We start from the raw sequence: 23,640 nt of genomic DNA, 5'->3' as shown, positions 1-23,640 counted from the left end.
AAAAAATAAAGACATTCTTATTTACCCAACCAAAAAAAAGAAAAAGAAAAAAGAAAAATTCATGTAGATAATGAGTTTAACTTCTGAACATGATGGTGTTTAATTGGCGGGTCAAGCAAGTTTACCTTTTAACTTTTTTTTGGGGAGTCAATAAACTTAACTCGTATGCAATTAACGCGGCTGATTTTCATGAAATTAACAAGACAAAGGATTGATTGATTAATAACTTTTGGGAAAAACAGAAGCACATGATCGACAAGGACAGGTTCGCGACTGTTTTTATTTAGTCGTTTCTTCAACTGCCTATTACAGTTTGTACGTATACACTGAGCTCAATAGGGAAGCTCATTCGCCTATATATATCAACCCACTTATCTCCTTCATTTGCCACACCTCGAGTTAATCATAAGTATAGCAAACTCTCATTCATCTCTTTTACAAACGAAGATGGCGGCTGCTTGTAATAATCTTACGAGCCTTGCATTAACAGTTCTCACGGCATTCCTTCTGGGGTCTTCTAGTTTTGAAACATGCAGCGCTAGAGATCAAACCAAGCATTCGATACAAAGCAGCACAGCTCACGAGCCATCCCTCCAGGGACGCAAATTGTCAAAGTTCACGAGTTATGCTTATTCCGGAGCTCCGGAAGAAATGGCGACGAGCTCTGCTATTTTCAATGTGTTGAGCTACGGAGCCAAAGGTGACGGTCGCACGGATGACACAAAGGTGACATAAATTAACACTAATTAACCCTCTTATAAATAATTTTCTAGTTAATTGATTACACAGCGATATTCTAGTACAAATCCGGATTTTACAAAATCCGAACGTCCGGACCTTAACATGAATTCCGGCGACGTTTATTATAGCAGCCGGCATATATAAGAAGAGAGAATAAGGCAATAAGCTGCTCTTATTGTTTAGAAGTGTATCATTTTATAATATTGAGGAGCCTCGTGCATGTGAACGTGCGGAGCAGTCAATGACAATGACACTTGTATAAGAAAATATCTTGGCGGTCCCATCAAATCATACTAATACAGTAATATTAGTAAACTAATCAAGGTGAAATAACAAGCTAAGTGTCAATTACATTTAGATAACTAATTATAGCACGTTGTTGCAGCTTAATTATTTCATGAACCCGACTTAAACTTCCGGTCCAAAAAGGTAATTTGACATATAATTATGCAGGCATTTGAAGCAGCATGGGCAGCGGCTTGTAAGATAGAGGGAGCAACCATGGTGGTTCCATCTGGTTCCGTATTCCTTGTGGGACCCATTTCCTTCTCGGGCCCTACCTGTCAACCAAACATTTTATTTCAGGTAATTAATTATTAATTAATTTGCTCCATTAAGCTAACAAACTCATGCTATAATTATTTTCGTCCGCTAGAGCGAATTAATGAATGTCATAAAATTTCATTCAGTTGGATGGAAAGATCATAGCTCCTACAAATTCTGGAGCTTGGGGATCAGGTATTTTACAGTGGCTTGAGTTCTCGAAGCTTAAGGGGATTACACTGACAGGTAAGGGCATAATCGACGGACAAGGCTCCGTCTGGTGGCATGACGCGCCCTCCTCTTATGGTACTGCAGATGATTCAGCAAGCAGTGAGCTAAAAGGAAATATGCCGGGGACCAAGCCAACGGTGATTATCTTGTCAATAACAGTTCGTTTTCAGATTCTTGCAATGTTAGTCCAAACTAATCATTCCTGGTTAAATCTTTTACTATGTTTGCAGGCGCTGAGGTTCTATGGTAGCAGTGGCGTTACAGTTACCGGCATAACAATTCAAAACAGCCAGCAAACTCACCTCAAATTTGACGACTGCACAGCTGTACAGGTTTCAGACTTCACTGCTTCATCTCCGGGTGACAGCCCCAACACCGATGGGATCCACCTACAGAACTCGCAAGACGTGACCATTTACAGCAGTACTCTTGCTTGTGGTAATTCTAAAATCTACATCCCTGACTCAGACTAACTTCATCTTTTAATGATCAAGTTGAGACATATAAGCTCAAGAAATGAATGCAGATCACAGGTACGTAAGTAACATGAATTCAAATTTGCTTCTGTATTACACAGGTGATGATTGTGTATCAATACAAACTGGATGTTCAAACATAGACGTACACAATGTGAACTGTGGTCCTGGACATGGAATAAGCATTGGAAGTCTGGGAAAAGATAACACCAAGGCCTGTGTTTCGAAAATCACCGTCCGAGATGTCACGATGCATGACACAATGACAGGAGTCAGAATAAAGACATGGCAGGTATAAATTATAACTCAACATCACTATCATAACATAATAAGTAACGTAGTACAAACTACTAGAATCACGCTAGAACTATATCCATGCAATTCTATTTAGAAATCTCCAACTCACATTCTCCTGCTGGACTAACTAGTAACAAATTAATCTAACTGTTTTGGACTACAGGGTGGCTCAGGCTTAGTGCAGCAAGTCACGTTCTCAAACATTCAAGTCAACAACGTCAAATCTCCTATTGTAATTGACCAATACTATTGTGAAAAGAGCTCATGCCATAATGAATCTTCAGCTGTCCAAGTATCAAATATAGCCTACGTAAATATAAGAGGAACCTACACAGAACAGCCTGCGCACTTTGCCTGCAGTGATATCTTGCCATGCACTGGTATATCTCTAAGTACAGTAGCACTAAAACCGGTGCAGTCTGCAACGCAACCATTCTGTTGGGAGGCATATGGAGAGCTGAAAACTGCTACTGATCCTCCGATTAATTGTTTGCGGAGAGGCATGCCACCAAATGCTAAATCTCACCCTTACAGTGACTCCTGCCAAAACTAGCCTAGCTTCTTACTAGGGGTATGGTGGCTACACCAAAAGATAGATGATATCATGCTCTTGCCCTTATTAAAGCATAACCATGGAAATGCAAATGATGATGCCACTGGAAAATCCTCATAGTGCATATGAATTTTTGTTATGGATCCAGCATTTCTATTCAGCAATTAATATAGCACTCTTAATTTCTCAATATAAACTAGAATCCTATGTCCTTCTGATAGATGTCAGACAAAAGAAGGTTAGCTGATATGCCATAAGACAAATCTCTAAAATACATTTAATTTCTCTACGGATTACATGAGCGTCATTTACAAAGTTGCAGAAATAGTTCAATAGCATAAACACATACAATCGTATCCAAGCTTCAAGAGTAGATCTTGCAGAGAACAATCAATATGAGCAAAAAAAATTGGTAAGCCGAAAGTAACTGAGGGGCACACAGGACAGTAACAAACTAATGTAGGACCAATGACATGTTCTGCATGACACGTCTCTTGTTAATAACTTGAAAAAGTGACAAAATAAGTACCAAAGGAAGTGATAACCAGACAGACTCCAGCAATTCAGATTTTAACTTTTCCTTTTATAAACCGAGATTTTCTTTTTCAGGAAGTGGGAGATAATAAAAGAACAAGAAAAAAATATCTCCTAAGATAAATAAACACAACAAACCAAAAATCAAAAGCAAAACAGGATACATAGGGTTGCCCAATATATATCATCAGCAACGCAAAACTCAACCTAACCTACCATGAGATATAGGAAAAAATTACTTGAACAGAAGTTCTTATTCAATGTTCCCCATTTGATAAAAACAAAAAAGTTTTTAACATTCTGAGACTCCTAATTGTCAATCAAGAAATGAAATTATCCCTTGAAAAAGTAAATAAAATTATATTAAATGAGTGATTTTGACTGTCTGCTTGACAGACCTTTTGCCAGTTAAGATCAATCTTATGTTACTAGCAGGGGGCCTTTTTTTGGCTCTCTTCACTCAACTAGCCTTGATTGGCGGATGGAAGTACAAAGGTTGAGCCTGGGGACAGCAATTATGGAAGATCAAAAGTAGGAACGCATTAAAAATGCATAAAAAAAGCACATGGGTGCCATGAACTAAATCTATTGTTACGTCACACCTAGGGCCTGAATTTGTAAAAGAGTTAATAGGGCAAATGCTAACATTAAATCAGTACATATATTTAATGTGCATAAAAAATGTAAAAGAAAAAAAAAATGTCATTGCCATGCTACAGATACATAAGATAAATACATTCTATTCTTTAAATAGTAAAATTGCTGATATAGTCATATAGAAGAAAGCAAATAACCAAGACGAGGGGAACAAGGAGAATGATGATCCACTTTGTCATCATTTGCCAATAAAATGATTGACTTTAATCTTTTCAGTACCAGCAGCGGCTAGTTCCTAAGACGTATGCATAATCACAAAGAGATCTGATGTTGATGACTTCTGTTGCACCTACAATTCCTTGGCAAAGGGTTCTGTCCATGATCGCTCAGCAAGCACGTGTATGGAATATGTTCAATCACCTGCCAAATCACACCTATCCTGTACAACAAGAATCACCAAAAGATATCAAAATCAAAGGATAAATTTAGGTAGCAGTGAATACCAATAGTTAATTTACATTTTAAGTGAAGAATGACGCATCTGAAGAAGCGCATTTTACATCTAGGATTTTCCAAAACCAACAGCAGCTTTCCTCCTTTTACGTGCTTCTATCTTTTCAGGGCTTTGAAGTCCAGTCTTATCCTCATATTTCTTTTCTAAGGCCTGCAGATATCAGATCTGTATTAAGCAAGTATATATATTTCCCTTTATCTATACAAAGTCAGGACAGAATGCTATACACAGATGTTTCCATATTTCAATGTATCCAACAGATGAGAAACAGCAAAAACCTCAAGAAACAAATGACTTTGTATCAATTGTTAATAAGATATCTTAACTCTGTTCTGCAGAACCCATCTCCACAAATTTACAGACATATCAGATCATGCTTCAGCGATAGGCTAAAATTTTTTCAGGTCAACATCTATGCCTCACTTCTTAGGCAAGGTAGCCCACTCATAACAAGGGTAAGCAACATTAGAGTAGTACAGTAGACTACTCTTCTATAATGTGTTGAGGTTTTTGAAGATGAACAAAATAAATGCAGTGTGTTTCTGTTTGGCTTGTTTTTTGCACTGCAAGTTATTCAGATAAAATATGGGCAGTTTTCAAGCACATAGACTCTTTTGCAAACCTAAACCTCTAAACTCTTGTCATCCAAACATAACGCAGCTTAATTGTGAGCAACTAGTGAATACACACAAAAGGGAGATGAATTTTTGCAAACATCCGGTGTTTTATTCCCCCCGACATACGGAAAATATTAACTGATAAAAGAAATGGGAATTTTTCTCATTTGTTCAAAATAGAACAAAAACTGTAGACATGCAATAAAAAAAATACGAAAAAAGTACACATGATTCTACTCACCTCTAACTGTTCCTGAATACCGTCAAGAACATCACCAGTCATTCTCTCAAAGAAAAGAATCCCCTGCAGAATTATGAGCCACTTCAGCAAAAAGTACTTCAGATGATCCAGAAAACTGGAGCTTACAAAAAATAAAAAATAAAAAGCTCATAGACAACTAAATGACCATCAGCTGGAAGCTTCTTCAGTCCATGAGCGTTACTTTCATTGTTGGGCATAATCTTGCCATGTAGGAAAAGAGAATTTGAGGAGGTATCTCATAAATATGTTGGCCAAAGAATTAGGTGTATTTATTTATTTATTTTTTAATGGAGGCCAATGAACTCTTATGCTATGCTAGAAACTATTTTATATATATAGGGTACTAGCAATCAAATGGAACCATTTCAAAGAAAAACACGAGTGGTGCATTGTGGGTATGCTTATACAGCTATGCGGACCAAAAGACCAATGCAAGATAGCAATTACGAAAAAAAATTGAGCGCTCCCAGATAATCCATGTCAAACATACTGATACAGAATAAAAACTCATAAATCATAAACTTTATGTATATTCATACAGTATTCTGCAATTTGTAATGAATTCAATTTACTGTATCTATAATCAAGACCGTATGAATCAGGTAACTTAAAGAGCTACACAATTGTTCCAACAATGTATGAAGGCATACTTCATTCGTTCATGAAAGCAGTTAAACACTGAGCTTATATCAAAGAACAAAAACCTGCAAATGATCAAATTCATGCTGGAACACCCGTGCAGGAAGATCTGACAAGCTGACTGAGAACCTTGCACCATTAATGTCCCGTGCATCAATTTTTACAGATTCTGGCCTCTGCAAATAGAACAATGAGAAAAACTCTAAATTGGAATCATAATAGTAACAAACCAACAACAACGACCCTAGAATCCTAACTTGAGTTAAAAACAGTTTCTTTGAAAATTAAATCTTCCAATATAAGAGTCTTCTCTACTTAACCTCAAAAGAATTCAATAAAGAACCTTTTGTATTTCCTCTCATAGAATTCCAACTAGCATACAAGTAAGACCAACAACCACGGAGAAAACAAAAAAGTAAAGATAAGCAGGAATGGATACAACAGACAATAAACTGCCCTGACTCCAAACTCGATGTTTGTTAACTGTTTCTTAAAAAACCCCTTTTCAAAGGATCCAGCTTAACTTCAGCTTAAAATTTTTACAGTAGAAATGAGCAGGGAATTCAATGTAACCATATCTGCAGATGTATTCAAACGCAACTAGCATTTGAAATAGATAAGTAACAGGAGAAAAAATGTGGCATTTGGTTATACCTCTACGTCAGCATGGATCCCAGGAAAGGATAGGCAACCTTCTTCATAAGGGATCATTTTGTTCGAATACTTGTTAACCCTTGGATTTACAAGAACAATTTCCTCCCCTTCACCGCGCTCACCAACTGGATTAAACACCATAAGTTGAACGTTGATTCCCACTTGCGGCGCTGAGAGCCCAATACCATCAGTTCTGTTAACAAGCAAGCCAAAAAACAATTGTTCACAATCCTGTAAATTTCGAGGATTTTTAATAAGCAATATAAACAATTTTAAGCAAAATAGCATGGCAACAATTTCGAGCTAAGTAAATTCAACAAAAATAACCACAATGTTCAAGTCATTTTTGAAAAAAAAATACAAAAAAAAAAAAAGAAATCTCACTTGTACATAACGTCGAACATCTCGTCAACTAACTTCTTCAAGTTGTAGTCGAATGTATCAATTCTCTTGTTTTTCGCTCTCAATATCGGGTCCGGATACTCCACAATTTTTAGTGGCCGTTCAAAACGAAGATCAGCAGCTTAAAAAAATAATAATAATCAGCTTAAACTCAGATTACGAAAAAAAAAATGAAATAAGAAAAACAGAGAAAATAAAATTTGAGGGTGTGGATTAAGAGGTCTGCTTACGGGAAGCAACTGAGTCTTCTTTGGTTGAGAAGCCGTAGCGGCGTTTGGCCTGGGTGAGAAGTGGAAGGTTGGTCCTGTTCGGGGAGGAAAAGAGCCGAGCGGTCGAGTAGAGTCGGTTGAACCGGAGGAGTTTCGTGGAGAGAGCTGTTTGGTTAATGAGAACGGGAAAGAGTGCGTGTGACAAAGAAGATGAGCAAAGCCGAGTCCCACAAGCCATGGCCCTTTTTTCGGTTTTCGTCCATGCGAACGAAGCGCAAATATCAAACATGTGGTCGTAGTGTTTTTGGGAAATTTACATAAACCGCCCAATTGTTTTCCTTTTTACATAAATGCCACACTTCAAGTTCCCATAATTCCATGAACCAAATGTTTCCCATTTTTCACAAATATACCAACTTAAATTTTTTCTACTTTTATTCTGATTTTTAAGTCGAAAACAACAATAGGAGAACGTGTAGAGGTATGGATGATTATTCATCAAACTCTCCGGGGTAATAATGTAAATATTGTTAAAAGTTGGACTCTCGAAGTCATTTAGCCGAAACGAAAGAATAGTTAAAACGAGAGGAGAGCCCAGCTTCGTCCTTCCGCAAACCATTTTGAATTCGACAAAGCTCTTTCTTTTGACTTGACCATCAACGGCAAAATCTAAATCCATCACAAGTTAATTAACAACAGGTAGATCCGTCGGTTCGAAAAATCAATTAGATTCATTTCATTAATTCTAATATTCCTTTTTTTTCCAACAAAATCGTTTTAATTGATGTGTAATTTCGATTTGTAAGCCAGAGATGGGATTGACGTTCACGAAGCTGTTTAGTCGGTTATTTGCGAAGAAGGAGATGCGAATTCTGATGGTGGGTCTCGACGCCGCCGGTAAGACCACTATTTTGTACAAGCTTAAGCTCGGTGAGATCGTCACCACCATCCCTACAATCGGTCAGTTTCTTACGCCTAGATCGCTCTTCTATTTATTGATTTTATCAATATGGCGTCGTTTTAGTTTGGCATTTCTGTTGTTAACTTTATGCATAAGGATTGTTTTTTTCTTTTTCAGGTTTTAATGTGGAGACGGTTGAATACAAGAACATTAGCTTCACGGTTTGGGATGTCGGAGGTCAGGACAAGGTAAGCATGCATCTGGAATTTGAATTCATATTTTGCCCAAATAGAATTATTTAGTTGAGAGTGACAATTTGGATCTTGAATAATTGCCAAGATAGGTGAAAGGTGTTGTTTCTGTACTCTGTGTGACAACATACGAAGACCTGGGGAATGAATCATCTCTGATACGATGAATCGTACTTAACTATTGAAATTTTAAATTCTAATCTCTGTTTCTCTTTGTAAAATGAACAATAAGAAGGCTGTGAACCTCTTTGCAAGGCTTCTATATTGGTTTTGGTATTTATTTTCTAGGTTTACTACCCATTTGGGAATTGCATGTTGGTCCATAATTATATGACAAAAAATTTTATGAGTAAATTTAGTGATAAAGAAGCAGAAGATTCGGTAGAAGATTAGACAACATTATTGTTGAATGGAGCATGTCTATTTAGTTTTTGTCTTTCATTTTCTTTTTCATGTAATAAATATGCATTTGACCAGAGTCACCAGATGTTCATTTTTACACTCTATACTTTTAGAGACTTTTCCTTGAGAAGAAATTCAAAACTTATTAAAATTTGCAATCATCTCTGTGAAATAGCTCATAGCTTCCTGGAATATAATACCGAAGAAGAAGTAATTATCCTACTATTGGTTTGATTCCAGGGAGAGCATTGCATTTCCAAATGTTCCTACATGGGTAAATAATTGTGGACTTATTGTAGATGCTTAATGTTTTTTGGGGATAGCCAAAATGAGTCATTTTTGTAGTAATACGTGCCTCATCATTTTGTGACAAATGTAGCTTTCTTTCGAATGTAGATCCGTCCATTGTGGAGGCACTATTTTCAGAACACTCAGGCCTCATTTTTGTGGTGGATAGCAATGACAGGGATAGAGTAGTGAGGGCAAGGGATGAGTTGCACCGAATGTTGAATGAGGTATGCAGCCACTTTAAATGCCATTTCATGGAGGCTTTAAATTCTGCTGAGACAGTTTTCTTTATTATTCTGTGTATGTAAATATTTAGAAAATAAAAAATTGCTGTATTTTTCTGATGCTATTACTTCAGATCCATTGATATTTAACTGTGTTTCCTGTAGTCTTTGTTAAATTGACTGGCCTTAAAGTGTTTGAATTTTATGCTTACTTATGTAACCCTTAGTTTGCTGAGATAATTACTATAACCCTTGCTGTTGATTCTGTGTGGTATTCTTCCCCGTAGTTGCATTTTTTCCTCTTGGAAATCTGTGCACTGGACCAATGTATAACTGAAACAAAATATTCCTTGTATTCCCATTAAAACAGTTGGAACGCCGTTATACTTTAGTCATTCCTTCCACCTTTATTATTGGTTTGTTTGTTTCTCAAAAGGTAAGACTAGTGGTTAACTTAGATGTATTTTGAGTAAAACTGTTTTCCTTGCAACCATGCAGCTGATACGCTAACTTTGGCTGTCTGTTTGATCTCTTTTGGTCTTTTGGTATTCTTGCCAGGATTAGTTGGCGCTGTAATAGTAACTGTTTGACAATCCTTTTGTTGACTTATGTATTTATGGTTTAGTTCGCCATCTCTCTTTCTCTGCTTGCCATGGCTGGTTCTGCCAGCTTTTTGCGTTTTTAGTTTTGTCTAAATATGCAGCAATTGTGTTTGGTCGAGTATGAGAAAAGGGATTCAATATTAGAATATTTTTCATCTTGGTGTCAGGATGAATTGAGGGATGCTGTTCTGCTTGTATTTGCTAACAAACAAGATCTTCCGAATGCAATGAATGCTGCAGAAATAACTGACAAGCTCGGTCTTCATTCTCTTCGCCAGCGACACTGGTACAATTATCATTCTGGTTTTAATATTTGACACTCTCTCAAGTTGCACACTTTTCGCAAGTGTTTGTTCACGAACACGTCTTATATATTGAGATTGTTTCATTCAGTCAGATAACTAGGACTGTGATAGCCAGGCCTAATAACCAAGTAGATTTTGTCTGCTTTAGGCATCATGAGCATGTTACAGATTTATTTTTGGACCTCACACAAGCATCCTTCCTCCAAGACATGTTGACCTAGTTAGCGAACACAAATCTCTTAAGCTAGTCCATATTTTACTTGGCTACCAATGGGGGATATGACACAGACAACATGGCAAATTGCTGATAAAACTGAAAGTTATTAGTCTTCTGCGAAGACAAAATTTAAAATTGGTTGGCACTTCAAAGGTTAAGAAATGCAGAATATATATATCTATATATATATAAATCAAACTTGAGACATCTAAAATTTGGGCACCTAAGAAATTCAAATCGATTTGTTATTAGAGTTGACATTCTGCTGATGTGATAATTGTTGTTTGTTGCAGGTATATCCAGAGCACATGTGCAACCTCTGGAGAGGGTCTTTACGAAGGGTTGGATTGGCTTTCCAACAACATCGCTAGCAAGGTTAGTTCATTGACAAGCTCTGAATCATAATCTGAAAGAAATTAGGAAATCTACTGAAGCTACCAGGCCATAGCATTAAGTTATACAATGATATATCATGCATAGTTGTTACTGCCTGAAGAACTGCTCTTACAAATTTTAACAGTTCACATAAAAAGAAGTTGGCTTCCAATTTATCACAAAAATTACTATGATGGAATGATTTTTCTGTTTGCTAACCTCGCTTTTTTTGCAGGCTTGAATGAAGCAGTGAAGATTCTGGCTCCTCTTTTAGATTTCGTTATGGCTTATACCTATTCTAGGTATTCTGAAGAAGATAGTTTCCCTTTTGTTCAGTCACTTCTATAACAGCATAATGTTTGTTGAAAATCTACTGCTATGTGAAGTATGGATTTTGTATAATCCTACATAACTATTAAGATGATGATGCATCTGTTCGGAAATGGTTGTTTCGATACCATGGCTTCACATAAGTGTCGTTTTGATAGGCATATAATTTTGTAAGTTCTTATTAATTTTGCTGCCATTTGAATTCGACACTTTGAAATTTCTGACCCCTCTTCGGCTCGCCATAAGAGGTCTCGAACTTCAGAATGAATCACTCAATATTTCCCAGACCGTTAGGGTTAGAATTTCGGAAAACAAGAGGCTTATTTGCTGTTCAATCGCTCTAGATTCTGAACTTCAAGATCAAATCGCTCAGCCTAGGAAAATGTCAAAATGGGGCTCATTCACTGTACGGCACTCATTTAGTCATTTAATTAGGAGTTGCTTTTGATTAAGTATCCCCCCATAACTTCAAAATTTTAAAAAATATATCCTACCCTACCAAACCATGCTACGTAAATATCCCAAAATTAAGATTTAAAAGAATCAAAAGTACCACCAAGTTTTGTAGACAAAAATTGGATAAAGTTAGTCCAGCCGAGAAAGCCGAGTTAAGGGCTTTCATGGTCGAGTAAGTACAACTAAGATTGAATATGGTTGACCGAGAAAGTCAAGTCATGATAACTCTGACCACTTTTGTATTATCTCAGTTTCATGCATTGTTAGATATAACGCCTGCTTGAAGTGTCGAGTAAGTCCACTTTTATCATATATATTTTCTGTTAGGGTTTACTTGTGTTGGAGATGCTTCAATGTAGAATAATTTTTAAAATCGTTAGATGCACGTTATTATAATTGTTTTAGATTTTAGAAGATGAATCTACGCTGAAGCTGCTTCAACGTAGCAGCAGCTTTTTTATTAATCACATTATACTTAAAAAAATTTAAATACAATAAATGTGTATGGTGCTACATTGTGTACCATCACCAACTTACCATCAAACAATTAGACTTTGAGGCAGTTCAGAGGTGTTTTGGGGGGGGGGGGGGGGGGGGGGGGCAATGTTGGGAAAAATCTAATACTAAAAACATTGTGGGGTGTAGGGATGGCAAAAATCCCCACGGAGACAGGTACCCTCGGGGATTTTTCTCATTTGGGGAGGGTATGAGGATAATTTCATACCTAATTTCTTATTTGGGGAAGGGACGATGACATTTTTTTACTCAATTTCTTATTCGGGGAATGGACGGGGATGAGGTGGAATCCCCATCCCCTACCCATTTCCCCATTTTAATTTTTAATTTTATTTTAATTTTTTAAAATTACTAGTAAATAAATAATAAAATTATAAATATTGGTAAAAATAAAAAATATCAAAATATTTATATTATTAAACTTTTAGGCCTAATTAACTAATTAAAGTCCTAAATTTTTATTTAGAACATTAAAAAGACCGAGTAGATTCTATTAGCCCAAAATTTTTTTAATTTTAATATTCTTTAAATATTTTAAACTTAAATCTATTTTTTATTTATTTTTAGATGTTATAATTGCCCACAGCGAATCACAATTTTAATAACTAATCTAATCTAATATAATATTTACTCTTGATTTGCTCCGATTTAACTATTGTGTTGTAAAGGGAATAGTCCACATTTATAAAGTGTCCACGCCACCATTGAAAAAGTTAATTTTGAATCTAAATTCAATTTTATTTGTAACAATTTTGTATTAGACTATTAATTTATTCATGATAGTTTGTAAAAAAAGTTTGTATCTCTTGCATGTTGCGTTACTTACTAATTTAATGTATGTGACTTTTGTAACGGATATTAATGTACGATATATTTCGAACTTTATTTTTATTTGAATTTTTTATTTTAATATGATTAACTCAAAATAAAAAAAAATACATTAGTTATTCGGGGATCGGAGACCCATGGGGATCCCCTGTTATTATTCAGGGAGGGGATGAGCATTCTCTCAAGTAATTCTGACGGGGATAGTGAGGGAATGGGGACATATGTAAAATATCGGGGATAGGTACGGGGAGATTGGTCCCCTCCCCATTGCCATCCCTAGTGGGGTGAGTAAGTAATTAATAACAATAAATCTATCTGTATTAAGAAAAATTATTATCCTAAGTCACAAGAAAGGCCGCGTCACTTAAAGAAAGGGTGGATTTTTTTTCAATTGGTTACTTCTTCTAATTTGGACAAGCACCAAAGATTTGACCGCAATTGAAAACAAAACTTCTTCTGGTAATTATTTTGAGTCAATTTAATTAAAGATTTAAGTTAATATCGATTGTCATGTAATGATCCCATGCAATATGCATGAATGATCCATGCATGATGAAATTGATGATCATTCATGCTTTAGCCGTCAGACGTAATTAATTGAGAAAAAAAAAATTATCGATAAAACCTCTACTGTTTGTCTAAATTTATCCTTTTCCCCTTTATATATTAAAACTATCACAATCTCTCATGTAGTTAAAAAACTGAAAACTTTTAACATTTTTTTGTCTTTTACTATTTTAACACTATAAATGTTTACTGACTCATAGTGGATCTCACTAAGTTACATGTAAAATAGAAAAAAAAAAGACAGAAAAAGAAAAAAAGGTTGAATGCCACCAACTTTTTAACAATGGAGTTTTTAATAGGTTTTGAAACATGAGGAACAGTGATTAATTTTTAAAATTATGGGTGGTTTATGATATTTTCATTAGTTGCTTCTATGATTCGACACAATATTGTTCAACTTCGATCAATTAGTGTGTGTGTGTGTGTATGACATATAATTAATTTATTTTAATCTCATAAAATCATTATATGAGTTGTCTTAACTAAGGATAGTTGGATACAGCTTAATCAATAGGGATCCCGCTACGTTACGTTAATCGTAACGTACATCCACACACAGCAATAGTTCTCATGATAGGACCTGCTACTATTACTGTGTGTGACGTATGTTACGATTAACCTAACGTACCACCAGCCAATCAATAGATGATTATATATTAGCCACAAACTGTACATGTAGTTTGGAATGTGTCATTTCAGTAATCATAAAGATCATAATGAAAAGAACAGAGATCATTGGTCACCTTCACATGCCCTTGCCCTTATCCTTGCTCTTTCTGTCATTGATAGACATCATGAAGCATTTTTAGCCACTTAATTTTTATCATTAATGGTCATAATTACTTCCAACTTTTTATTCTATTTATAAACAAAGGAAAACAACTTACCTTAAAAACGTGATGTTTTGTACAATTTGGTTTAATGACACTATAAACTAATAAGTGGTTCTAAACGAAAATGAAAGATATTTCTCAAATATAAAAAAATACAAATTTTATTTTGTTAGATATTTTATTTTATTATATATATATATATCCGCAAGAAAATTTCATACAAACGGAGTTAAAAGACATAAAACACAAAACAAGAAATAATGCATTTGAAATTCATATTTTTCTTATCTTATAGTTTCGTGTCCATTTTAATTTTATGAAGATGTCCGCCTGTGAGTCACTACTATCATCACAGAAAAAACAACTGAATCTAAAGAGATTAAAATGTAAATAATCATTTTTATCTTTGCTTCATAGTTGTTTTCTCTCCAGTTTCATATTTAAAGTTGTAGTTTTCAAGTAGTTTTCTTTAACTAGATACTCAAGTTCAAGTCCTAGAAGTAGAAGAGATAAAGCTAAAAAAAAATTAATTTAATTTTGCCCACCCTCCTATCATTTTAGAAGAAAAAAATCACAAAAATTACATCTTAAATTAGAGGCATAATAAACATAATTAGAAATCATAAGAAAACATATTTTAAGAAGTGGGCTTAGGCCCTAAAGCTCCACTTGTATGAGATTGGGAGAAGATTTTGTGTAAGTAGACAATAGACTAGATCGGACTCTAATAAATCAAATTAATAATATTGTAGAAAAATAAGTTTAAACCACAATTGAATAATAATGTATAGGTGTTAAAAGATTTCTGATTTGTTAGGCAAGTTTAAATTAAGAAATAATAATATTATTTTTATAAAATCAATGGTTACGTTATGGATTCTTTTTTTTTTTTTTGGAGAATTATGTTATGGATTCTTAGAAAAAGAGAAACAAGATTAATTTCTAGAATTTCTCAAAGCTCGCATTTGTTTCTAGCCACCAAACGGTTTTGCTAACATTATTAGTAAAGAGTCCATAAAACTTTTAACATGAAGTGTCAAAATTGAATGTGATGGGATTGTAAAGTTAATGAAGAGATTTTTGTGTTCAAATGAATGGTTAATAATACCAGTTTCAATTAGGCATAAGTCTTGGTATTAATAAGACTGTTTTGGTCTTGGTATCCATAAGCATGGGTCCAAAGCATGTTATTTTGTCCCTTCATTGTACTCTCTTCTTTAGCCTTTCTACCGGAGTCCCGACTTTTTAAAACCTAACTTGAAAATTAAGTTCTTGTTCTTATTCTTTTCATTATACATTTATACTAAGATCACAGCTGCAAATATATAACTTATTCAACAGTTATTTGATAAAGAACATATACTTTTACTAATTTTTGCAAAAATACTATTTAAATTAACGCTAGAACAGGAGTCCAACAATGAAAATATCCATCTGTTTTGTGAGCAACATATATATTTTCCCACCTTCAAAGAATTAAAAAATCGTTTTCCAAGTTTCTGATGGTATCAGTCTGAACGAATGTCGGATGATTAACTTAATAATTAATAGAGACGATACAAGATTTATTTCCGCTTAAGTGATCGAAACATGAGATAATTAGCTTCAAGTTGGATGAAATCTGCCAGTGTTCAATCCTTTCCGGAATCCTTTTTTTTTTCGCTTTACTTCGTAGGCCTCAAAATAGAACCTTTTCTTTCTAATGTTTTTAATATAAGCACCATATGATATGATGTTTGACAATATATTACAAAAGAAAAATTATATTTACCTTTTTATGTAATTAAGCAACATCATTGTTTTATTACTTATGACAATCATTTTATTAATATTCATTACTTATTATTTAAAAAATAAAAAGGAAATTGTGAGGCTTCTAGTCAATAATGGTCACGTTGGCTTTTTCAGCTCCGTAGGAAATGTATTTATTACACACACACACACACCCTGTAATTTTTTTATTAAAAAATTATTTGATTAATTATTTTAATCAAATTATGCAGATAAACATATTATTTGATTAATTAAATACTTACAAAAGTATACAAACATTAAAAAAAAATTATTGGAATTTTGTAAGTAAAATTAGTTGATTAGGTAAATATAAATGAATAATATCTCTATATTATTATTTACCAAAACATCCATCAAACAAAACATTTTAACTAATCAAAATTCTCTCATGATCAGATTTTGTACCTAGTGAAAATTTAAGTGGTGATTGGTGGTTAATAAATAAAAATAGATAATGAAATTAAACCCTACCCACACATTGAAGAACAATACTTGACATCATAATATCTAAGTCCCAACTAATTTGAATCTCAATCATGTGGCATTCATTTAAGAGATGAGTGACGTATAGTATTATGACCCAACTTGAGACTCAAATGTTAGTATTCCTAACATTATTGATCACTAAACAACACATATCATGACATTTTTAAAACTCAAGAGAGCTCAGATTAGGAAAGAGTCTTAATTTCATTTTAACATTATACCCTTTAGCTTCTCCCTTAACAATTAGAAAACATTTTTATTCCACAACAACAGCTATCACTTTTTATCCATTCCACCTCACTATCAAATCAAGCCTTAAGAGTGCTTATGAACCCTGTGATAGCATTATATATAGCCCCGTTCAAAAAGCACTCCCGGGTGTGCTCTTGCGACGATCATGCATTAAATACTACGTCGATCAATCCATAAGATGCAATTATTCATTGGTGAATCCATAAGATGCAAGCGTTCTATAATCTACATTAATTCTACGGTCTAATATTATTGTTAGGATTTAGGGCACACGCAATTAAGTAGCTGTTAACAGACCCTTGATTTGTCAACCCCTTGTTCGCGTTGATTGTGATTATTTTACGTACATTTTTATTGTATTTCTACAGGCATATGGTTCAAGAATAAATTACAGTTGAATAACTTTGAATAAGAAAAAACTTCGAAGCGTATATGTAGATATGGTATATTGTTGTCGCCATGCATGCGATAATTAATATTACAGCACTGAGTTAAGTTTTTAAAAGCCTTATTAAATCTCGTGAAATTTCACAACGCACACTTTTTTAATTGTGTTTTGTTTTATTTAATTATGTTTTATTTCGTGTTTTATTTTAACTCATATTTTGAGAAATTTAGAATTATATTTATGACGCAATGGAGCCCAGCCGTATATATTTTTCCACCTTTTATTTTCATTTTTTTAAAGAAGTACTTGAAATTATTTATGCATATGTCGAATTATATATTCGGTGACACGTAAAGGAAACGGCGTGTATAGGTGGAAAAAATATTAACCCTAAAGAAATTATAATTTGTCGTACGTCGTAATGCATGCAGTCATCATGTAGTTAGGGTTTATCATGCATGTATGTATAGTCATTAAGATATAATTAGGTTAGAATTTATGTTATAATTCTGTTGATTAGCGAGCCAATTAATATCAATAATTATCTTAGACTCACTCTATAAAACCCGCAGCTATCTCATTCTTTCATTTATGAATTTTTACACAACCTTTCTCTTCCTCTTCTTTCTTCTTCTTCTTCTTCTTCTTCTCCTCCTCTTAATTTCTCTATGTAAATTAAGAGATGGATAAAACTCCATGCAATTCTCAAGAAGCTGAAGTCCGAAAGGGGCCATGGACCATGGAAGAAGACTTGATCCTCATCAACTATATAGCAAATCACGGCGAAGGCGTCTGGAACTCACTAGCTAAAGCAGCTGGTACTTAGAAATTTTTGGAAACTTAGCGTGCAAGAAAAAGAAAATATAGAATTTTTTTTCTTTTCCCTTTTTGGGGGTTACGCCAGTGAATTTAATCCCCCTTATTTTTGGTTATGTTTTTTGGTAGGCCTAAAACGTACCGGAAAGAGTTGCCGGCTCAGGTGGCTGAACTATCTCCGACCGGACGTTAAGAGGGGGAATATTACACCAGAGGAGCAGCTTTTGATCATGGAGCTTCATGCCAAGTGGGGAAACAGGTTAGTATATATATACAAGACAACAGGTATAAATTTTGGCTGCTTCTTTCTACCAACCCCTCAGTTTTTTTCTTTATTGTTGGACGGGTTTAATTTCAGATTTCAAATTTAGATTTTTATAGAGTTTTGATTGAGAAGTACACTTTTCAGAGACCCTTTTTTGTCCTCGATCAAGTCCTCCATATGAGAGAGCCAAAGAGAAAATTTGTGTTATTAATTCATGGCCGCTAAAAACAAATTGCTGCACATGCCCAAGATAAAATCATTTCACATGACTTGTTTTTTAATTTTGATGGCTACCAAATTCTATTAATTTTCTCCATAAAAGATCTTTATAGATCTATAAAACATTGAATATATTTTTTTTCAAGAGTGGATGATAGAAATTTTGCTTTAAAACGGTGCAAACATGATTTTGCTGTCAGCCTCTCTCTTATTCTATCCATGGTGATCCTGGGGCAAAACCATCAGATCCATTGAAAAAAAAAAAAAATCACAGCAATTGTAATTAAGGGTGCTGAAGCTTTATTACAATTTTTTTTTTCAAAATTAATATCATAAACACGTATTTTTAAAAAAAATAAAAATGACATCTCTGTCTTTTCCTCTCATGTATCGACGGCTGTCATCATTGCAATCATGTGCTATTTTGGAGTGAGATCCATGAAGGATGATGGCTCCCGACTCATATGATACACAATTTTCTTATAAAAAAATTAAGTAAATAATAAATGATTATCTAAAACTTCTTATATCTATCTATCTAATATTATAGGTATTTTTTTAGTAATAAATTCCAAACTTTTGGAAAGACTGTGAATGCTCTGGATACCTAATATTACAGCTAGCTATTCGTTTTGGATTTGTGAAGTCACCAAATAAAAAAAAAATTGGCGATGAAACTTTTCTCTTTAAGGCAGAACCCATTTTAATACATCACATGTTAAAGAGAAGCTCTTTTACTTTTGTTTTGAAGCGGACGCAGGCCATATTGCTTCGGCTCTTTGGGGGCAAAGTCCATTTCTTTTATTAATTAGGGTGTCTATTACTCCCCATAAGATTAGGGTTCGCCACAAAAGTACTGCCTTTTTTTTTTTTTTCGTTTTAGATGATCAAAATATCTTCTCGCACTTGGCTCGATATATTTTTTTTGCATCCCCAGTCTTATTCGGTAGTTTTAAATAAATTAAAATTGGGAATTTTTTTTTTCAACCATGGAAAAAAAAATTTCTCTTTGTAATCACATGAGCGGAAATGGGATTTAATTTTCATCAGGCAATACTTACAAGAATATTTTATACCGTGAACTGATTCAGCTTAATAAGGTAATGAGGAGGATCCTAATCTTCTCCCCCCCCCCCCCCCCAACCCACCAACACATGCGGACAATTTTTTTTGTTTTTACTTTTCATATTGGTTACTAGTCTAAGTGCATAACTGTTACACACATAACAGAATTCTCTCTTAATCTAACCTTTTATCTGAGAAAAATAAATCGGTGAATTTGGTTGTATGACAACTTATTACACACCCTCTTAATCAAAAGTTTAATAATTCAAATATATGTCATTTAGCAAAATAATAATTAGGTTATTATTTGTCACAAATTACTCGACTTGATGTAGGTGGTCCAAAATTGCAAAGCATCTACCAGGAAGGACCGACAATGAAATTAAGAATTTTTGGAGAACCAGAATCCAGAAGCAAATTAAGCAAGCAGAAACATTTTCAGGGCAAAGTTCAGAGGCCAATGAGCAAGCAAGCTCAAGCCAAATGTCCACTGCTGCATACACGGTGGAAGATTATTCAGCACCACAATATCCATTAAACAATAATATGGATCCTCATCAAGCTTTTCCATTAGATAATATGGCACCTATTCCTTCTGAAGTTAATGAAAACTACTGGAATATGGAGGATCTCTGGTTATATAACGGGGATTAAGCATCATGATTATTTATATGCAGGGGTTCGAGTAATGATTTTGGATCCTTATAATATTAGCGGGGCTTAAACTTTTATCTTTAGTTATATCTATGGCTTGTAATATATAGGACCTTATATATATGTGTTGATATAGCAGATCTTATATATATATATATGTATTTATGTAGCATCCCACTTATATATAGTGATGAGAAAACTTAACATTGTGTGTTTTAAGAGGATAGAGAGCCTCATCACTAAGGTTTCAAAAATATAATTAATAAAATAAATAATTTTAATCCCGATTAAACAGAGTATTTCTAGGTTGAATGACATTTTGATACTGTGTTAATTATTAGTCTTAATAAAAAAAAACGTAATATCAGTAATAATCAATAAGTGTTACGCTGTAACATAATTGTGAAATAACAAATTGTCAAGGTACTTAGACATGCACATGTGACATGAAAATAGATGCATGCATAGCCATACAAGTACCAAAGGAAACCAATAACCGTTCGCCACCTAGACGGACAAGCTAACTATTTTTGGCACTTCACATTAAAGCTTTTAAATAATACCTATTTTTGTGCATGTCCATGCAAAACTGAACTCCGACGTGATCGGCTAATTAACACTTGCACTGGCCGTAAGCAATCTCTTCACGTGCTCGTCAAAAACTCACCCACTTATCTAACATGTTACCACATGGTTCTCTTTAGATTAATCACCCTCATTCTTAATGTTGCGATGATCATCATCATTTAAGCATTGTATTAACGACTCATAATCGCGGCATTTATCATGCAATAATGTGTTAAAGAATTTTGGCATGTGATACAAATGGAAGAGTGGAGGGAATATTTATTGATGAGATGAAAATTGACAATGCACTAGATATTGCATTCACAGAGTACCGAACATTGACTTTATTGTAAGCAACCAACTTATTCAAATGAAGGAGTGAAAAGATAAATAGAAGCTTCATTTCATCGGATTGTGCACTGTCATATATGGGAAACGATAAAAGAGGGCGTCGCTTTGGGAGCTTTCAATGCTACTCACAAGTCATACTCTAAAGGAACAGTCTTATTTCTCAGCCACACATTCATTCAGTCACATGTTTTATGTGCAAAAATAAAATAAAAAAATTATCTCATGTGAAGGATTAGGAAAAATCACATGATGGGTCGGCCATTTAGATGATTCCACACAAATGACAACGTGGGAAATGTGTGTGCGTAATAATAAGTGCTTTTAATAATTTTCCATCGATCCGTCAAAAGATGGAGATGAAAGCAAGCGCATGTAAATTAATCTATGCACGAACGCCTTATCTAAGCCCGCTAGCTAGTCCAATTCAAGCTCATTCCAACCAGCCGATAATTACTTGTAATGCTTCATAAGCAATAGCCTCGGTAAAACCATTGATGCATTTCTTAGAAGTCTTAACTAAGATAACAAACACGAGGATGAGATTGATCGGCCGGCAGCAAAGATATCAACATTGTATCAGAATATCAAGTCAACTCGCAATAAATACTGTAGAATTCGACCGACAAATTTAATGTGAAACTTTGAAAATTAAAATGTAACCTTTTTTTTTTTATAGAAAAAAGACAGGGCTTGATGAAGCTAAAAAAATTTAATCCCTATTCGAACTCGGCGATTAACTAAAGAAAACTGTTTAAAAATCATTCATTTAAGCCACTGAGAGCCCAATAAAATAAATAAATAAATAAATGTTACTTGTTATATAAGAACATGCTTGTAATGCATATACCTTAAGAAAACTCAAGGACCATGCTCTATAAAATCTCCAAAGGATGAGCGTTTCAAAAATTATTTTGGGAGTTTTTAATTGGAGGATGGATGATTGAGATGAGTCAACTATGCCAAAAAAGGAGCATTGTTAGGCAAAACGATTGATGACCACTACTTGTTAACATGTGAAGTGATGATGAATACGTTGTGAAATACGTGACATGAGATTAAGAGAATAAGAGTCGTTGTTCAGCAAGGAACGTCTTCCAATTTTCAAAGAGTAAAATTAAGTACGAGACATGTCAATAAGTTCTATTCACATATGTACGTATATGCATGTGCTTGGAATTAATTAATTGTTCTTTGCTGCGTCATAATCTTAAATTCCTACTCTTCTCTTTTTCTTTTTCTTTTTTAATGTTATCTGTTGGGTAGTTCTCTTGTTGATTCCGTATCTAGAACTTATTTATGAAGAAAATATCACATAGTAACCTCAAAGCTAACAACGCAATTGTCATTCAACTTGGATAAGTTTAAGGGTCAAGAAAAAGACTCGAACAATTAAAGAATTAAAGAAAAAGAAAGTCAATTTAATAACGAGGAAAAGGACTGCTCTCTCCCTTTGTTTTTGAGAGATGAATTGCGTGCAAAAATTGAAAAACGGACGAACGTAATATATTCAAGTGATTTTAATCAATTTTCATTTATATATAAAAAAAAAAATGCACCAAATAATAATAATTGTCAAGGATCAATGGGCTCTCGTGTGAATTATGACAACTCCTCGTGCGAGAGGCCGGATTTGGCAAATGATTTTGTGACTGTAGTTTCAAAGTCAAAAGTTTGCGTGAAGCTGCAATCCCCCCTCGAGGTCGAGGTACGTTCCTAAAGCTTTGTTCGTGAGAGTCCTTTTTTAAGAATTGTGTGGATGGGTTTTCTTCTCCTTTCTTTTTGTTGGTGCTAAATATTCTTTTAAGGGTAAGTAGGCATGGCAATGGGTACCACCTAGGGATGGCAATGGGGCGGGGTGGGGGTGGGAATGCCTACCTCATTCTCCACCCCATTAAAATTTTTTGCCTCCATTCCCCACCCTATTCCCCAACAAATTTAGTGGGTTGGGGATGGAGAATCCCCACGTGGTGAATGATTCCTCCATACCCACCTCATTCCACATTTACTTATTTTATAGTAGATATAAAAATATGATTTCAGTAAATTAAAAATTAGACTTAAAATAAAATCATCACCATATTATAAAGTATTTAAATTTTTTTTAAAATCTCTAAAAGTTTGAAATAATATCTTAAACTGATATTAAAAGTGAAAAATATTTAAAGAGAGCAGCACTTTAAAAGAGAAAAGAAAATATAATTTTATAATAATATTTTAAAATTAAAAAATATTGTAGGGTTTTCTTTTACTCATATTATGTTTATATTACATAAAAATTAAAAAATTATTAATTGACATTATAGTTGATAAAATAAAAATTATTAACATATTTATATATAATGGGGATTGGGGTGGAGGTGGGGTGGGGAGTGCAATACCAAACCTCACCTCGTTAACAATTTGGGGATTATTTTTCTCT

At 34.1% G+C, this 23,640-nt stretch overlaps 4 protein-coding genes across 6 annotated transcripts; 3 read left to right on the top strand and 1 right to left on the bottom strand.

Moving 5' to 3' along the window:
- Positions 1–404: 404 nt before the first annotated feature.
- Positions 405–3,435, top strand: LOC18051079 (polygalacturonase At1g48100). Its single transcript, XM_006446469.2, has 6 exons — positions 405–726; positions 1,195–1,326; positions 1,431–1,652; positions 1,746–1,953; positions 2,093–2,283; positions 2,452–3,435. The coding sequence occupies exons 1-6, from the start codon at positions 448–450 to the stop codon at positions 2,839–2,841; spliced, it is 1,422 nt and encodes a 473-aa protein (XP_006446532.1). The 5' UTR covers positions 405–447; the 3' UTR covers positions 2,842–3,435.
- Positions 3,436–3,589: 154 nt separating this feature from the next.
- Positions 3,590–7,559, bottom strand: LOC18051078 (peptide deformylase 1B, chloroplastic/mitochondrial). 2 transcript variants are annotated; one of them, XM_006446467.2, is made up of 7 exons: positions 7,291–7,559; positions 7,043–7,181; positions 6,659–6,851; positions 6,070–6,180; positions 5,345–5,407; positions 4,491–4,636; positions 3,590–4,411 (listed from the first exon to the last, which is right to left on the bottom strand). In XM_006446467.2, the coding sequence occupies exons 1-6, from the start codon at positions 7,556–7,558 to the stop codon at positions 4,535–4,537; spliced, it is 876 nt and encodes a 291-aa protein (XP_006446530.2). In that variant the 5' UTR covers position 7,559; the 3' UTR covers positions 3,590–4,411; positions 4,491–4,534. The 2 variants fall into 2 exon arrangements, with proteins under 2 accessions (XP_006446530.2, XP_006446531.2); XM_006446468.2 differs by having other exon boundaries at positions 3,592–4,411; positions 4,533–4,636.
- A 305-nt stretch (positions 7,560–7,864) lies between these two features.
- On the top strand, positions 7,865–11,390 carry LOC18051077 (ADP-ribosylation factor 1). Its single transcript, XM_024191555.1, is given in 8 exon segments — positions 7,865–7,968; positions 8,076–8,229; positions 8,348–8,418; positions 9,220–9,253; positions 9,256–9,338; positions 10,105–10,223; positions 10,753–10,834; positions 11,070–11,390. Coding segments are annotated over 7 exon segments (543 nt in total). The 5' UTR covers positions 7,865–7,968; positions 8,076–8,081; the 3' UTR covers positions 11,076–11,390.
- Positions 11,391–17,888: 6,498 nt separating this feature from the next.
- Positions 17,889–20,377, top strand: LOC18051076 (myb-related protein 305). 2 transcript variants are annotated; one of them, XM_006446463.2, is made up of 3 exons: positions 17,889–18,102; positions 18,230–18,385; positions 19,985–20,377. In XM_006446463.2, exons 1-3 carry the CDS (start codon positions 17,967–17,969, stop codon positions 20,185–20,187), a joined length of 495 nt encoding a protein of 164 aa, XP_006446526.1. In that variant the 5' UTR covers positions 17,889–17,966; the 3' UTR covers positions 20,188–20,377. The 2 variants fall into 2 exon arrangements, with proteins under 2 accessions (XP_006446526.1, XP_006446527.1); XM_006446464.2 differs by having other exon boundaries at positions 17,897–18,102; positions 18,230–18,359.
- Positions 20,378–23,640: the final 3,263 nt, after the last annotated feature.

Source organism: Citrus clementina, unplaced genomic scaffold, assembly GCF_000493195.1.
Source record: "Citrus clementina cultivar Clemenules unplaced genomic scaffold, Citrus_clementina_v1.0 scaffold_2, whole genome shotgun sequence".
In the NCBI taxonomy this organism is placed as follows: Eukaryota; Viridiplantae; Streptophyta; class Magnoliopsida; order Sapindales; family Rutaceae; genus Citrus; species Citrus x clementina.
This window is presented reverse-complemented; position numbering and strand designations above follow the sequence as displayed.

Excerpts from the sequence above, each read along its gene's own strand:
- LOC18051079 (XM_006446469.2), top strand. The coding sequence starts at position 448 with ATGGCGGCTGCTTGTAATAATCTTACGAGCCTTGCATTAACAGTTCTC. Across the intron at positions 1,653-1,745 it reads TGCCGGGGACCAAGCCAACG|GCGCTGAGGTTCTATGGTAG; the intron begins GTGATTATCTTG and ends CTATGTTTGCAG. Across the intron at positions 2,284-2,451 it reads TCAGAATAAAGACATGGCAG|GGTGGCTCAGGCTTAGTGCA; the intron begins GTATAAATTATA and ends TTTGGACTACAG.
- LOC18051078 (XM_006446467.2), bottom strand. The coding sequence starts at position 7,558 with ATGTTTGATATTTGCGCTTCGTTCGCATGGACGAAAACCGAAAAAAGG. Across the intron at positions 6,181-6,658 it reads GGATCCATGCTGACGTAGAG|AGGCCAGAATCTGTAAAAAT; the intron begins GTATAACCAAAT and ends TTCTATTTGCAG. Across the intron at positions 5,408-6,069 it reads ATGAATTTGATCATTTGCAG|GGGATTCTTTTCTTTGAGAG; the intron begins GTTTTTGTTCTT and ends ATAATTCTGCAG.
- LOC18051076 (XM_006446464.2), top strand. The coding sequence starts at position 17,967 with ATGGATAAAACTCCATGCAATTCTCAAGAAGCTGAAGTCCGAAAGGGG. Across the intron at positions 18,103-18,229 it reads CTCACTAGCTAAAGCAGCTG|GCCTAAAACGTACCGGAAAG; the intron begins GTACTTAGAAAT and ends GTTTTTTGGTAG. Across the intron at positions 18,360-19,984 it reads CATGCCAAGTGGGGAAACAG|GTGGTCCAAAATTGCAAAGC; the intron begins GTTAGTATATAT and ends GACTTGATGTAG.